General features: G+C 36.4%; 1 protein-coding gene across 8 annotated transcripts in view; it reads right to left on the reverse strand.

The window, feature by feature from the left end:
* Positions 1-17,421, reverse strand: part of AKNA (AT-hook transcription factor) — a 49,652-nt gene that overhangs the window by 13,545 nt on the left and 18,686 nt on the right. For 7 of the 8 annotated variants that reach the window (XM_072431284.1, XM_072431285.1, XM_072431280.1 and 4 more), the window contains exons 10-18: positions 16,473-16,612; positions 15,812-16,291; positions 14,212-14,431; positions 12,742-12,836; positions 11,212-11,432; positions 9,287-9,422; positions 3,521-3,631; positions 2,392-2,483; positions 794-883 (exon numbers count right to left, since the gene is read on the reverse strand). In XM_072431284.1, the coding sequence (XP_072287385.1) occupies positions 794-883; positions 2,392-2,483; positions 3,521-3,631; positions 9,287-9,422; positions 11,212-11,432; positions 12,742-12,836; positions 14,212-14,431; positions 15,812-16,291; positions 16,473-16,612 (1,585 nt within the window). The remainder of the gene's footprint in view (positions 1-793; positions 884-2,391; positions 2,484-3,520; positions 3,632-9,286; positions 9,423-11,211; positions 11,433-12,741; positions 12,837-14,211; positions 14,432-15,811; positions 16,292-16,472; positions 16,613-17,421) is intronic. The other variant, XM_072431286.1, reaches the window with a different exon arrangement.

Genomic DNA, 17,421 nt, shown 5'->3' on the forward strand with positions numbered 1-17,421 from the left:
CATGATCCAAAGCATACCACATCATCTGTAAAACATGGCGGAGGCAGTGTGATGGCTTGGGCGTGCATGGCTGCCATGGCACGGGGACACTAGTGTTTATCCATGATGTGACACAGAAGCAGCCGAATGAATTCTGAGGTGTTCAGAGACTTGGGACCTGATTTATTAAAGCTCCCCAAGGCCGGAGAGAATACACTTTCACCAGTGAAGCTAGGTGATCAAGCAAACCTGGAATGGATTTTTTCAATGTCATTTGCTGTTTGCTAACAAATGCTTTGAATCCTGGACCAGATCCATCCCAGGTTTGTTGGATCACCCAGCTTCACTGATGAAAGTATATTCTCTCCAGCCTTGGAGAGCTTTATTAAATCAGGGCCATACTGTCTGCTCAAATCCAGCTAAATGCAGTCACATTGATTGGGAGGCGTTTCATAATATAAATGGACAATGACCCAAAACATACAGCCAAAATGATTTTTTTAAAAAAAAGCGTTAGTTCCTCACATTTGAATGCAATCTTTTTGTTCAACCCACTAAATTAAAGCTAAAAGTCTGCTGATCAACTGCAACTGAGCTGTTTCATTTAAAATTAATTGTGGTAATGTACAGAACCAAAATTAGGAAAAAGTTGTCTCTGTCCAAATATTTATGGACCTAACTATATATATAGTTTTAGGTCAGTGAGCTAGAAGCAAACAAACATTTTCCTCTTGTTCAGCACAACATCCACACAAACAGCCTCCACGTTTCTTATACAATATGCCCACAATAGGTTAAAATTCTAATGACTCACCTGTATATGGCCCCTGAACTCCTTTTCCCTCTTGAATACCTTGCTGGCTAGGGTCATGGTCATGTGACACAGAGTTTCGCCATTGGTGTTCTTTAAATGAGATGAATCAAAAATAAGATTAGTTTGTATTTTCAATGTAAGCAAAGTTCTTCTCAACATAATATTAGATACTTTAAGTGCATTTTAAAATTTGAACCAGACAGGAGCCTCCACCCTTTTTTCTTTAAAGGATTTCCTGAATGGCCAAGAAGTTGGTGTAGGAGGTGAAACATGGCAGGATGTGGAAATTTTTTCCACAGAGTTGAGATCTGCATAATAGGCCATGGATTTTACTTTTAAGAGCTTGAGTAACTCTGTAAGGTTTACAAGTCCTGCTGCAAAAAAAGAGAATAGGGACAGACATTGGCAACAGAAGTTGAGTTAGGGAAGATTCACACTGTTACCTGTTCTTCAGTGCACCAACAGATCATTACTTTGAAAGGGCTACTTGAACTGGTGCCACAACAGTGAAAATCTGAATCTTGTCTAAGATCTTATGATGTCACTGCAGCCAATTAGGAATTGTGAGGATTACAGATCTTACACAAATGCATCCCTACACATTGTCTGAGAATGAATGTCTAATGAGAATATGCCAATAAACTGCTGCAATCCTTTACCTTTGTTAAACAGAAATAGAAACGAACATATATTTATAATGCATAAACTACATCTAAAACATGGTCAAACTATTTAGCTGTTTGCTATGTGGAACCCATTAACTTAACAAGACAAGAATTTTCTGTGTTTAAGAACTGCCTATCTATAGCCACATTTTTCCCCTGCCTAGCCCACACAAGCGGCCTCAATTATCTTTAGTCTTCCTATTTCATGTAGCCAGTTCACAAGTACATCTTTGCTGTACTTCCTGATTATACAGCCATGTTTCCTGAACTATGGGTTGGGCCCCAAACTGGGTTGGGGACATGCCTGTGATGAGCCACCACTTGACTTTGTTTTAAAGGATAGAACTGGCAGATCGATGGTGAGCTATGTAGGATAGACATGTAGAGGGGGTAGATGCGGGGTGGGGGGGGGGGGGTTAATTACATAGAATAGTCTGTGAGGTGAATCGAACAGGTGTTAGTTGGAATAATAAAATAAACTTACTATGTCTATAATAAAATAAACTTAGATTTTCTCTTTACTAAACTTTACAAAAATAAAGTAGTGTTCACAAAGTGTGGGGAAGTTTTTAAAAATATTTTTTTTTATATTAAATGTTAGGCTTTTAACAAAATACCCATAACATATAAACAAACCCAGGGACTTTTTCAATAGCAAGGCAGAAAGCTTTAAAACAACTGTTGAGGCTGTGACATGGTAAGTCATTTGAGATAGAATCAGCTTGTAAAGAAGATGTTGCCCAGTTCAGTTCAGGTCCTGCAGAGTTTCTAATGTGCTATCCTTATGATGTATTATGAATAAAAAAAAGCATTCATTAATGTTTTTGTGTTCTTTTTCTGGGTCCTAGTACAGTAACAATTTTCTTATTACAGAATTCTGCTACATCTGCTTTGCCTAATACACTAGAAGAAGCAACTTTTCCTGAGACTTACCTGCCCTTGAATCTTTTACTGGAGCCTTATGTCTGTAAATAGGTTTACCCAAGCCAGGAGAAAAATGAGGGTCTTCCCCATCACGTTGCTTACTGTGAAAAATAAATAAGGTTTACCTCATGCCATTAAAACCAACTTTATCTTTACAACATTCAAGGAATGTTCCTTTACATCCTTTGAATGATAATGTGACACAACCCTGATCAAAAGTTAAATCTAAACCCTATGCAAACAGCTAAATATGATGATAAAAGTACATATATGGTGGCTCCTCTTCCTGTCAAAAAATTTGTAAGCTTTTCGCCCTGTTTGGAAATTTTTACAGTTTCTCCAGAAAGTAAAGCCAGGTCGGTGACCTGATTGTTCCCTATAGTGGATATGCAATATGGACAACCCATCCTTCCAGCCTGCCTTCCAATTGCATAATAAAGAATTAGGCTGATTATGTAATGTAATTGTATGTAATTTTTTTCTTCCTGAATTTTATTCCCCAGAACAATAGGGCCTGACTGCTAGCTAACTGACTGCATTTAGGGTTAATTTATTAAGCATGGCTGCAGAATGGACATATCACTGCCTAATTTATAAAGTACAGCAATGCATTCACAAATGTGCTTTTTACTCAACCAGCTTTAGGAAGCTGGCCTAGAACATTAAAAATTAGTATGTATAAAAAAATCCCAGTCACATAACCAGCTCTCCTCCAGTCAGGGATCTCTCTTTGGTTCATTAAGTAAAAAGAATTCTGTGGGGCTTTGCAGCAAAACACTGAAAACTGCTTTTTTCCAAATAAGAATGCACATCATAGTGTATAGTAATGAAGAAAACATAACAATTGATAGCTAATGTGCAAAGCAGTGGTTTCTTTGGCTTGTGGTTAGTCATTAGCAATCAGCTAGGAGCCAGCCCAGGTACATTGCCACTATTCCGAGTGTGAAACAACTGCCTGAGAGACAGTTACAACCTTAGGAACTTTATGAATGGCTACAATAATTTGCAAAGGGGTGGTCAAACGAGTTCATGTTCTATAATACTGGAAGAACCATCACAAAAAGAGTCTCTAGCTGCTCTAGTTATCTGCACAAAAATGTCAGTAAATAATGTTTTACACATAACTCAGTTCACTTACTGAACATTGACTGGCTTCCACTGCTTCCCCCGGGCTGGTGATCGGTTCAGGCTGTTGTCTAGGTGGTGACGGAGCTGAGTCACTTCCTTCTGCAAGTCGTGGATGGCCTGACTTAAGAGAGAAAAATAAGAAAAATGTAAGAAATATGAATACCTGAGCATGCTATGGCACATCATACCAGAGCTGCCAAGAACAGGGAAATCCATTAATATTAAAGGCATATAAATTAAACTGGTAATCATTCTTTATACTCATGGGACAAAATCAGTGGGATTTTCCAGATCCATGCAGCTCAATGATTTTTATGAGTAGTTTCTGTATTTGCACATACACATATTGCAGCGCTGGGTCCCAGGTCCGAATCTCGGCCAGGACACTATCTGCAATGAGATTGCAGGTTCTCCCCGTGTCTGTGTGGGTCTCCTCCCACATCCCATGCTTAGACTACATTGATGACATATGATTATGGTAGGGATATTAGATTGTGAGGGCCTTTGAGGGACAGTTAGTGACACAACTATGGACTTAGTACAGCGCTGCGTAATATGATGGTGCTATATAAATACTGTCTAATAATAATATTACTAATAATACATCAGGTTCACAAATTACATACTGAATGCCTACATGGACATAATGCCCATACTAACAAACCACACTGGCACACAACACAGCAACAATTCTTCATTCGTGGAATATAACAACACCTAGTTACCTGTAACTATCACACACCCCATGAGAGCAAGGAGGGGGGGGGGGGGGCTGGGGAAAAGAGGGGAGGCGTGTACTAGACATGGTTGTTTAGAGCAGTGTTTTTCAACCATTTTTGAGCCACGGCACATTTTTTACATTAAAAAAATCCTGCGGCACACCACAAATCAAAAGTGTTACAAAATTACACTTTGTAGCTAATTCTCGCCTCTAAAAATAAACAAGGCGCTTGAGCTACCTACTGCCACCCACTGACATGGAAGAGTATTACATTACTCTGCCAGTCACTACAGCACAGGCACTCGACAATGGTAATTGGATAATTTCCCACAGTACACCTGAAGATCTCTCACGGCACACTAGTGTGCCACGGAACAGTGGTTGAAAATCACTGGTTTAGAGGATGATGATTGTACAGACAGGTATGAAAATCATCAGTCATTTATGATCCTCATATGAATTCAGGTCTTGTTTATTTATATGTATTAATATTATTATACAGTATTTATATAGCGCCATCATATTACGCAGCACTGTACAAAGTCCATATTCACATCACTAGCTGTCCCTCATAAGAGCTCACAATCTAATGTCCCTATCATAGTCACATATCCCTAATATAGTCTAAGGTCAATTTGGGAGGAGCAATTATCCTAACTGCATGTTTTAGGGATGTGGGAGGAAACCTGATTACCCGGAGGAAACCTACACAAACACGGGAAAAACATACAAACTCCATGCAGATAGAGTCCTGGCTGAGATTTAAACCTGGAACCTAGCACAGCAAAGGCCAAAATGTTAACATCTGAGCCTCCGTGCTGCCCAATATGTATATATTTATTATATGTATGTTGAACTTTCCTTCAAAATCAATGGCAAGACACCATAACACACGTTTAGTGTGGTAACACCTGCATTTTAACATGAGTTATCATAAGCACATACCTGTGAAACCAGTCTTAAGTTGTGTGTGAATTGGCTTTTGTTGGCATTCTATGGATTTTGTATTATATATACATCAATTGAAATGCAAACCTGATTGAAGTGGGTCAGAAGGAGGTAAAATACACCTGTATTTGAATTGTAAATAAGCATGGAAACACATTAAATTTAGTCCAAAGCCCATTGACACAGACTCTTACATTGCTAAACTGCTAAACTATTGTTTACACTGAAACATAGATAATCTTACCAACCTATTAGAAACAAGATTATTATTTTTGACACTTATTGTTGAAAACAAACATTATACTGTAATATTTAAATATTGTTAATTGAATGCACTCCAATTGCAGACTCCAAATTGTCCAGTCTTTCTCTGGCCTTAAATTTAAGAGCTGAGATGAGTAATAACGCCCCAGTAGCCACATATGTTTACACTTTAAGAATATTCGTTTATGGACACCTGACCATCAAACCCGTAGGAGTATGTTGGAGATCCTATTCCAAAAACATAGTCATGTAAACTAAGTTCCTTTACTATGCTAGAATGACTTAATACATGGTTTTAGATATTTTTTAAATTTGTGCCCATATAGCCAAGAGTATTGGTAGGATCATGTAATGGTTGGATTAGAAGATTTGGCTCAGCATTTCTACTTAGCAGTGTTCAGCAGGGTAAAGGTATGGGGTTTATTCAGCACAGTCATGCTGAATAAAACACAGGTTGGAAGAGCACAATAGGAAAAAACCCCTAACTTTGTAATTTGAAAGGGTTGTACTCATACTATTGAATTTATAGTAGGTGTGACCCAATTCTGGTTCTACATTTTTGGTTGGATCAATGTTTCTGAAAATACTGAAGCCAAAGACAAACAAGCAGCAAGCATTTTTTACCAGCAATACCTTCCTTCATATATAAAAGTAGAAGTCCATCTGTAGCAGCCTCCCACCCTATTTACAACGGCTATTTTCTGTCAATAAAATGTATATTTACAGCAAGGGAAATAAAGCAAGTCACCATAGTAGATGCAAACTTAGATGAAGCATCCTTAATAGGCAATGTTTACATCAGACATTGTACTTAATGATTACTAGTATAGCCAATTAATCTACTTCAAGTATACACAGGTGTCTCACTAGGTGGAAAATACTTTAGAGACGCAATTAGAGGAATAGGCGCAGTGCCAAATATTGTGTACCCAGTCTTAACAGAGCACCTGGAAGTAGTTTGCTGCCACATAAAAGAAACCAAAGAATTAACTATTAAGAAACAAGATTGTTTTCTTGTTTAGACTTTTTTTTAATTGTAGAAAAAATAGCAATCTGTTTTAATAAACACAATAATAATTACATATACTAAATTGCAAATGTTGTCCATTCAGCACGGATTGGCTCCTTGTATTGATTCTCCTTCTCTTAGTCTAAGCTTACAGATTTAAGTTTCTAGATAGTTCAGTATAACATCGAGTGGTGTATTTATACATACAGAGCTGCATTTATGTGTTTATTTTATCTCTGCCTGGAATTCAGCTTCAAAAGCTAAGATGAGTCATTATATATGTCCCTAAACCAGGGCCAAGGGGCTTGTGGCACCTCAATTACAAGCAAATACACTTAATTTTGCAGAAAAGTTGCTATTGGGTGTTGGTGTCACTGTATTTGAATAAAATTTCTCCAAATTTTAGTTTAGTTTTTAACTTGACCTATTTTTAATGTAACAATAATGCTGAAATATAGCACCTTGTAGTGACTGGTGTAAGTCTTGTCTGCCACACTGTCCGTCTTACAGACTTCTCAATCCTTTGTCTAGTTTAGTGGAGCCTGTGGTATAGATAAATATCTGTACTAGGAAATGATTTCATGGTGGCGGCCATTTTCTATAAGACACAATTCTGAAAACTGTTGTCCCTACAGATCAGTCTCTAGTGAGTGGATTTTCCACATGATTGTGAGATTAACTTTTGTGTGTGCAGTGTTTCTGGCTATTACAGAAGATGAGATGAAAAGTACTGCAGCATATCCCCCCTTGGCAAAACACTTCTGAGGACAGTTATGATAGTCTGATAATAAGTGTGGAATTGGCACAGTCCATTTGGAGTTCAAGGCCTATCTTCCTGGAGCATATGGTTGATAAACCTAACAGTTTAACCTCCTGGGCGTTACACTGAGGTCTGGATTTCTGTACCAAAAGCGGTACACTGTTTTTCATGAAATTTTTTTTTAAATTGTAGATCTGTAACTTACAGAAATATGGCCAAACAAGGGTCTAGTAGATATCCCGAATATAATAAAGTTTGAAACACACAATCATGTAAAAAAAATAATATACTTTAACAATAAAATTAAATAAAAAACACAAAAATCAGCTTAAATAAGAATGCATAAATAAATCAAAAATACTGAAAATGCAATATCCAACGTCACATACCTATAGATAAAACCACATAAATAAATTTTGTATTATTTTGTATTGGATTGGATACAGGAGTTTGTATTGAATACAATACAAAATATTTGAATTTCCAGCTATGACCCCAGTCGACGGGCGCACGCACCAACTTCATCAAAAATCGTTGAGGGACGCGTACGTGAACGCCGAGCGTTCTAATTCTTTCCGTATTTTCATGCAAAAAGCCTTACATTTTTTGCATGGAAATCTATTTTAGATTGTAGGCTATAATTCTTAGGCATAACTCACCGAAATATGTCCAAAATGTAATAAATATAATAATAAACTTTAAAAAAATATATATATAAAACATAAAAAAAAAATCTTTAAAAAACAAAAATAGTGTGTAACTGTACAGTACCTTATATAACATTTATAATACAATTATTTATATATTATATAAAGATTTCTTTGTATTGGATTCAATACAGCTTTTTTGTATTGAATCCAATACAAAATTATTTGACGTCACCGTCAAAACCCCGGAGATCTGCACACGTCAGCTGAAGACAGAAGAGGACAGATGTCTCCAGAGGAGCTGCGGGGACAAGGTAAGTGTTTTTTTTTCAGTTGCAATTTTTAGCTACCCCAAACCTGGTTCGAGGTAAACGCTTTCAGTAAGTTTTGTTACCCTGAACCTGGCTCGGGGTAACCGCCCAGGGGGAAATAAGTGACATGAAAACATTCTTCTTTCACTGATTCCATAATTTAAAAATAGTGTTTGAATGTTGCAGTGACAAAAGACACTCTTTAATAAACGACATACCTCATAAAAAAAGAGGAAAATCCTTTGACAGCTGCTGCTTTCGATCTTAACAGGTGGCAACTCTAATACACAGGCAAACCTCTTAGATCCTAGGCTCAGCCTATATTAGACTCCACCAACTATAATCAAACTCTAAACTTCCCATTGCTCTACAAAACTTTTTTGGACATTGAATAGTTGGGGACTGGCTGAGCACAAAAGCTAACAAAATGTCAGTACAGTGATACCTCAGCTAATGAGTGCTCACAAATTTTTCGACTAACAAAGATTTTTTTCAGCTGTGTTTCGGACTCAGCTAATGAATGCATTAGTGGATGTGCGACAACAAACTGTAGCTGTGTTTAGATGAATTTTTGTTTGGGCTTACAAATGAATTCCCGAACAAACTCTCTTTGTTAGCTTAGGTATCACTGTATAATATGGACTTAAGATGAGGTCCAATTTACAGGCTGGGCCTAAAATCAAAAGGGCTTAAGTTATGATACAAGGATTGTTTAAAAGATCACCATAGGTGTATTTTAGAACTGTTAGCTTTTAGGTCAAGTTCACTTTTAGCCTCTTTTGGTCTTGTATCTCGCTTCTGACTTTAGTTATAATGATCATAAGTATTTATTTTATATTAACTTTTCTTTGTATGACAGGTTTCATATAAGCAACTTGAATGGCAACCCTTGCTATCCTAATATCTCATGAACCAATACAACATTTTCTTTTGGTAAAACCTACTGTTGCAGAACAAATCAATTAGACATGAATAAATTCTGTTAAACATCATTGCTTATAGAAAATGTGGTAGAGACCATCACTGTCACTACACAAAATACATGCTAGTGAAATCATAATTCCTTTTTTCATAAAGAATAAACAGAATAAAATGTACTGTTCATTCCTGACTTACTCTCTTGCTTGACGGGACTCCATAATATCCCTGAGAGGCTGGGATGGCTCAGCAGTGGGTGAAGGAAGCAGAGAAGCACCAGAATACAAGTCATCAATAACTTCATTAGATCTTTCCCGTTCTGAGTCCGATTCATCTGTCATAATTATAATACCGAAATCAGTCATCAATGTTTACTTATTTTACCCAAAGTTGGATTTACATGGGGAAATTTGTTAGTTAATTTTCACTGGATCCTGTATTTTGAAAAATCCCCTGTTGCAACCTAATGTTAATATAGTTTCGGTTTTTCCATGCACAATCAAACGTAAACAAAAGTCTTGATTAAAGTTTAAAATAAAAATCACACACACACAATGTTTGTCACAGAAACCTAATATTTGTTAGACTAAACTTTTCAATTCCATTACAGTGCTGAAATCTAAATATATTTTGATAGGGATTAGTACAGATGATCAGATTTGCTTCCAACATCTTTTTTTTTTCACCTCATAAAAACTGGACACACATACAAACTACACAACTCTGTCCATTATTATTATTATTATTATTATTATTATTAATATTATTATGAATAATAACATTATTATTATTATTATTATTATTAATAATAATAATAATAATAATAATAATAAACAGGATTTATATAGCACCAACATATTACGCAGCGCTGTACATTAAATAGGGATTGTTATAGAAAATATCAAAGAGTGTTACTACTGCCTGCTGGTTGCCAGATCACAGCAATATTTAGTCTTTTTCTCTGCTTTTGGTACATTATCCTACATTTGATCAATTATTTTGATAATTTGATCCTTGTAACCAACTACAGTATTCATTGTACCATTGTACTATTCATAAGTATTCATTGTACCATCTGCTTGTTTGAGATTTAATCTAAACAATGATCAATTTTACTATAATATCTAATCTGTATCTTGCAAAAAATCAGTGATCAATCTAAACACCACTATGTAGTTTTGGTTCAATACAAAATTTACCCAATTACCTTGCTGAGATTCTGCTCAAAATATACATTATAAATTCAAAATAGGATTGTTTTGATCAATGTTTGATTGACTTGACATTTTCATCTAATAAATTATAAGTATTGCCTAGCATACGGCTAGCTTTTGATTTATGGATAGTTGAAAACATTGCTCACAGTGTTCTTTACCCAATTTTTGTTTTTACTGTTTGTGTCTATTTTTACTCTATATATCATAATTATAGCAAATGATTGCAAAAAACTGAAAGAATGCAGATGTATGTACAATTGTACAATATTGCTGCACAAAAAAAATGAAAGTTTGTTTTAGGCATAGATGGCAAATTTACATATACAATACACAATATACATACAGTATACACAGGGCCTGCCATAACGGTTCTTCTAGAAGCATTCATATTAGTTACATAGTCCTGTTTCTGCAATTACTGGGAGTTGAAAGCAGGATGGTGGACTAGACAAGAGTGAGCAAATACGGAGGATCTTCTAAACTATTCAATCAATTATATACCAGGAGCCATTCCTTTTTGACAATAGCCAACATAGGAAAAAAGATTTTTGCCTCAAAACAGCCCAATCACATGACTATTATCTTAGGTCTATGGACCACTTCAGGTCAAAACCATGTTGGCATACACTAACAGCTTCCCATTTTGCTACATATTCTTGCACTTTGTCTCTGGTTTTCTAAGAACCTAGAAGAGCTCCTGGGATGATGTTTGATAGAGGGCTCTCCAAGATGAATACTGGCTCTGATGCATGGTGGTAACAAGTTAAAAAATCTATTTTAAGTAGATATTAATCTTTTAGGAACCCAACTGCTCGTGTATGCTTAACTTAAGTAATATTGATCCATCTCACATAAACAATATCTTTTTATGGATAACAACAAAATAAACAAAAAACAAACACTCACCAGTGTGACTCTTCTCTCCGCTCTCACTGTCAGTCAGGCTCTTCGGTCCCAGGGAGGGAGAGCTGGCTTCGGATGGGCCAGTCCAAGCATTTGTTTGCTTTGTATTGTCACGCAAGACCTTGGAAGTCCCAGGGAAGTTACCATTGCCATTTTTAGAGAATTGCCTCTTATTTTTCACAGCAGCATTGGAGGAATCTTGTGCTTCTACAGGCACCTCTCTGCTAAGTAATAAAGACTGAATGAGCTCTAGTCCTAGATGTGATACAGTAATTAGAAGTTTAAATAATAACATTTACCTAAGCGGTAGTCCTTTTATTTGCTACCTGTTGGATTGTTAAATTTACCTGGAAAAGTATTCTGTTATATTTGTACAATGATTGCAAAAATTGCAAATTGATTGTTTACTGTGCCAGAAATGTGCCACCATGTTATGAAAAAAGAAGGGGGTGTTTTATAGTTCAACAACACTTTATGTCCCAGGGTAATGGAGTGTTGTCACCTTTAAACAGGAACTCAACATCACCAACTAAAAATGAATGAAAATAAATGTAAGAAAGAAAAACAAATGAATCCACCCCACTTAAGGACTGGTAACATGCAATTAATTTTTGAAGTTTGGACGCACTAAAACCTCTAGTACTGGTTGTTGAATGGTGGGGAGGGAGAAGGATTAGTTCCAAACCTGTACACACATGAAACTTTAATTTAATTGATTTTTAGTTCTACTTTTTCTAAAAAAAATGTCAACAGTGGATTAATCAATCAATTGTACTAGCACAAACTTTATTCCTGGTAGTTGATCAAAATGCAAATGTATTTGTTTTTTCCTCCCCGAGTGATTTGTTGTATGTTATATGTTACAATGTATTTTTGTGTTCATATAAAAATATTCATATAAAATGTTTCAATAAAAAATATTTTAAACAAAGTACAAATGTAATACTTTTGGTTTTTACCTAAATCTCTCAATTATTACAAGAATGTATGTATAGATGCTCCAAAATTTGAAACAGTATTCAGTTAGGAGCCCTTGAACACCTGTCTAATACTTGTTGGAAAATGTCCAATTATGGGAACCTGACCATCTGATGTTCAATATTCCATATTCAGCATTTTGGGTTGATCATTTAGAAAAAAACAATCTTTTTATGGTGGATTGTACAGTGGAATGGACTGCTTGATTGAAGAGTACAATTGACCTGTATATGATTAGCTTTAAGACCTGGGGACCTTAATAAATTTTAGTTAAGTTCCTGTGGGCAGATTGTGCTGCCTGTTCTTTACCCTGGTAAAACAAATATATCATCCTTATTAACTCTTGGCCAGGAATGTGCCAACATTCTCTATTCCCCTCCTTTGCTATACTTTGCACTATGAAATGACTGATGCTGAATTTTGGCACAAAATGCTTTATAATCTTCTACACAAGTAGGGGAAAACAAATACAAGAACATATACCCATTGTGTTAGAAGTCCAACAAATAAAAACCTAGCCATGTTGATTATAGACACTGACATATATTAGCCTACCTGTTTAAGCTCAGTGGATGTTTCTGTAGCATAAAGGACCGTCCACTCTCTGAACCAAGGAAGCCACTATCAGTTTCTGGGGAAAAAATCCTCCTCTGTAATATAATGGAATATTTTTTAAAATCTAGAGTAATATAAAGTGGTTTGGAATAATACATTTAAAAAAGACCTTATTGCCAGACAATTCTTTTTATTAAAATGCTTCCTGTAAGGATTTATGTGGATTTATCTTTTTTATGCAAGTTATTATTATTATTACACAGTATTTTATATAGCGCTGACATATTACCCAGCGCTTTACAAAATCAATAGTCATGTGACTTGCTGTCCCCCAAAGGGACTCACAATCTAATGCACCTACCTCGGTCATATGTCTTTAATATAGTTTAAGGTCAATTTTATGGGTAGAAGCAAATTACCTTAACTGCATCTTTTTGGAATGTGGGAGGAAACCGGAGTGCCCAGAGGAAACCCACACACACACACACACACACACACACACACACACGGGGAGAACCTGCAAACTCCATGCAGACAGTGTCCTGGCCGAGATTTGAACCTGGGACCTAGCACTGCAAAGCGTGCTAACCTCTAAGCACGACTGTAAAAGCCTTAATTGTGTAGACCTTAAAAAGCTGTAAGACTGCTGCTAGGCACCACCATCTTGGTGGAGATGGTAGTAGCCCCAGCAGACTCAAAACTGTCATTTAGGTGACAGTCTACAGAAATTTCCTTTATCCTCTCCCTTGCAGATGCTGTAAAGGTTATGTTGTGAAATTAAGGGAAGGAACTAGAGTGTTCAGATACTTCAGCAAGTTTAAAGGCACACAGGAAGAGAATAAAATATTTGTCATAGAAAAGTAAAATAGCACATGTAAGCATGTAAAATACCTAAACCTGCAATTTTTATGTTTGTTTTTTAATTCCTACTGGGAAAATTCAATATAGAATTTCAAATCTCCTGTTTAGGTGAAACTCCGGACAATGCAAACACTTCACTTGTTAGGGCAGTGTTAGTTGCCAAATTAATTGTGTTTTTCCAGTTTTGTAATTCACCAATCTCTGCAACACTTTCTTTGTGCAGCTTCATGTACCTCCTGAATGCTTCCTAAACGATACATAAGTAGTATGCTGATGTTCAATTACGGTAAACAGGAAGCTGGACATCTGAAGAAGGAATTAGTTACCTGATTGATTATGCACTTTATTACAGATATGTGAATCACACAACTGGCTAAACCTAATTCTGCCCTTTGACCATATGCATGTGCAAAATATCACATTATACTTGATATACAAATCTCCATCGGTTCTAAATTCCAGACTACAAATATGGTACTTTGTGGACATTAAATAGGGGTTTCAAATGACCAACAGATACAGACAGGAGGAGAAAAGGAAACTGCCCAGAAGAGCTTACAATCTAAATGCTAATAATTAGTATGTGCATGTTTAGATTTATTATCCTACCTGTGCAATTTTTCCTTTTGGAGTTCTTAGTGTCTCCTTGTAATCAGAAGGACTGACATTCTTGCTGCTGACACTACTTTTATGAGATGGAGATTCTTGGAGGCTTTCCTCACTGACCGAAAGTTCAATTGTGGGTGTTCGAGGAGACTGTTCTTTAAGTTTAGGCAATGAGGAGCTGAGTGAAACACGTTGTGGAAACCTCTTTGATCCATGTGGCATCCTGAAAGAACACAGACAAAGTGTATTAATATACATGTAGACAAAGCACAGCAACTTAACAGACACAGCTGAAATAGTGGGAGTGCTGGAATGCACATTCTTTTCCATACTAGGTTATGGAGGGAGCTCTGACAAGAAAAGATAACACACAAAAAAAGTTGTCAGTTTAGCTCACAATAAATAAAAAAATCATATTTAAAAAATAAAATCTTATCACAATTTATTATTACCATCAGCCTGAGTATAAATACAAAAGTACAAAGACAATAACTTCTCCAGAGCTCAAAGATTAGATCAGAAAGAAAAAGCAACAAATCCTATCTCTTGGTTTGCTAATTCTATATTTTGTAAAGAAGAATTCTTTGCTCTTTCGTTACTTTGACTTTCCACTTCAGTGATACTGAATTGTAAGTTGGACTGGCAAAGACAAACTGAAAAAATGTCAGTTGCTCTATCAATGTCAACGTTATATGGGATGTACATGGTGGTTGACATATTCATGAACCACTCGAAAGAGTAGGGGGAAACAAAAAAAAACTTCTACATACATTTGTGCAACTGTGAAGTGCCTTAGTATATGAAACAATAAGGAAAAGAACAGGAAAGTTCTGTCTTCTTTTCTAATTAGTAGGCCATGTGTTGGGGAGTGCTCTAATGTACAGCAGTGATCAAGTTACACAAAGAATCAGTTTGCATCAACAAAAAAGCGTGTACCCCTTCAATTAAACTCAGTATTTAAAAAACAGTTCTGGTTATCTCAATTATCCCTTTGTGTGGTTAAACTTACTAGCTGATTTCACCTAACTGTGATTAAACATCTACAATAACTTAAAGTAAAAAACAGTCACTTGTGTGTACTGTATATTACAATCGTTTAATTCCAGGCATTAGGTTTTGCTGCATTTACTATTTTTGCATTTTACAGCATGCCATTATTGGGTCCCATGACCAATCCCTATTTTAGGGAACAGAAGGGTCTCTTCTTTCATGGGTCATCCCCAAACACTGATTTGGCCAGAGCAGCTCTTTTATCAGCCAATACAGCTCCTACTTTATGCTCCCAAAAGACTCACTCTAAAGTCAAGGTAGGGATACCTTTCACACACATTTTTATTTACTTGGGTACGTTTTAGATATGAATATTTGCTAAAAATAAAAATCAGAAATATTTCCCAGGGATACACATATCACAGTTCAACAGCCTGTGGCATTTAGGATTGTAGAAGATCTAAATGTGTTTAAAGACAAAACTATGTCTCACTTAATATTAAAACAACTACCCTATTGATTGATACAATGGATAAGATAAAGTTGTATGTAAAGTAGTGTGTGTGCACTGTATAAATAGACAAAGAGAAAGATAATAAAAAGTGGATATTACCTTCGGACTGAGGATTTTCCATCATCTGGAGCATTGCTATGTCTGCTAGACACAGAAGATGCTCTTCTTCGCTCTTTAGGAGATGATGTGACAGGTCTATTGATGCCACTAGCTGAACTACTGGCATGCTTATCATCTGTAGGACTTCCAGCAGGTTGAAAGCTTTGAGGAATAGCAGATCTTGAATTATGCTGCTGACTAGCTCTTGGAGAATGGCCCTTTACTTTAGTTTGCAAATGGAAGTCTTGTGAACTGACATCTGGTACATGGTTCTCATGATTCTGTGTACTAACAGAAGATATTGGCCCTGGTGGTTTTGTAGCATGTGCATGGTCCTGTAACTTGGAGACATGAGACATGAACCCCTGTCCGGTGCTTCTTTCTTGGTGATCATGTGGTTGGGCAATCTGTGGGAGTTGCTGTGGCCACTCATCTTGCTCCACTCCAAGAGCATCTGGAAGGGACTTAAAGCTGCTGTATCTAAAGGATAAACAGCACAAAGAGAAGACAGGTATTACCAAATTGTGACAGTACTTGTACCAATAGCAACTATCAGGATGAAATTTGGCTTGGCTATTAGGACAAAAATCTTTCTGCAATGGTTTTATTAGTAGTTGCTGCTCATACATATTAAGCAGTAGGACAGTATTTATACACTCACGTGGATAGCAAGGTGCCATAATCCCTTTCCAGTTGCATGTGTTTGTGGAAAATAGGTTGAGGTAAATATTCTGCTGGGTCCTCTTTATCTGAGGTACCTGTACCTGTGCCAGGCAGCCCAGGGGGCCCTGGAGATGTGACCTAGACACAAAACAGAGGGATAATTTAGGAAATGGACATCATACTGAAAATGCATTGTTGTAAAGAACTACATATAAATGTATCACAACACAACTGCATCAAAAAAAAACAAGTGTTGCTAAATGGTCAAATATTCAGAGGTTTTCTGTTAAGCATAGAGTAAAGGTAAGTGTCCAGAGGTGGGCCACCCTAACACAGCATTTTTGTAAATGTGTCATTACATTACAGTAATTTTGCAAACAAATAGTTACCAAATGACACTTCAAACTAATTTTTATTATCCAAATCATTTGGGTTACCTGTACAAACTTTGGTAGACTTTTTTTTATTATATGGGATACATTTTGAATAGTTTATCTAGCTTCAGGGACCAAACTTTTGAGCAAGCCCCCAATGTAGGAGAAAATGCCCTGAAACATGCTGACCATAAACCCCCACAAACATCAAATATATCCGTGATCGAGAATGATCATGCATGCATTTGTAACTGATTTCTAATTTAGGTTTGCCCCACTGACATGAAGTTGAATGCACACTTTTAATTTTAGTTCACCTTTCCTCGGATATACATTCCTGGCCTGGGATGGGGGCAGTTGATATATATGAGAACTTATATCAGAAGGTTTTTGACAGTCAACTTGCTTTTCTCCATTGCAAGGTAGTTAAGTGGTAGATGTGCATATACAACCTGAGGGTGCCCTTACAAACAATGAGCCCAAAGAGAATGCCATATGAGGGAGCAGATGCTCATAAACGGATCATCTGTGGTGCCCCTCTAAATGTACTATGCCCCAAAGAGTAAAATGCAA

This window comes from Pyxicephalus adspersus, chromosome Z (genome assembly GCF_032062135.1).
Source record: "Pyxicephalus adspersus chromosome Z, UCB_Pads_2.0, whole genome shotgun sequence".
In the NCBI taxonomy this organism is placed as follows: Eukaryota; Metazoa; Chordata; class Amphibia; order Anura; family Pyxicephalidae; genus Pyxicephalus; species Pyxicephalus adspersus.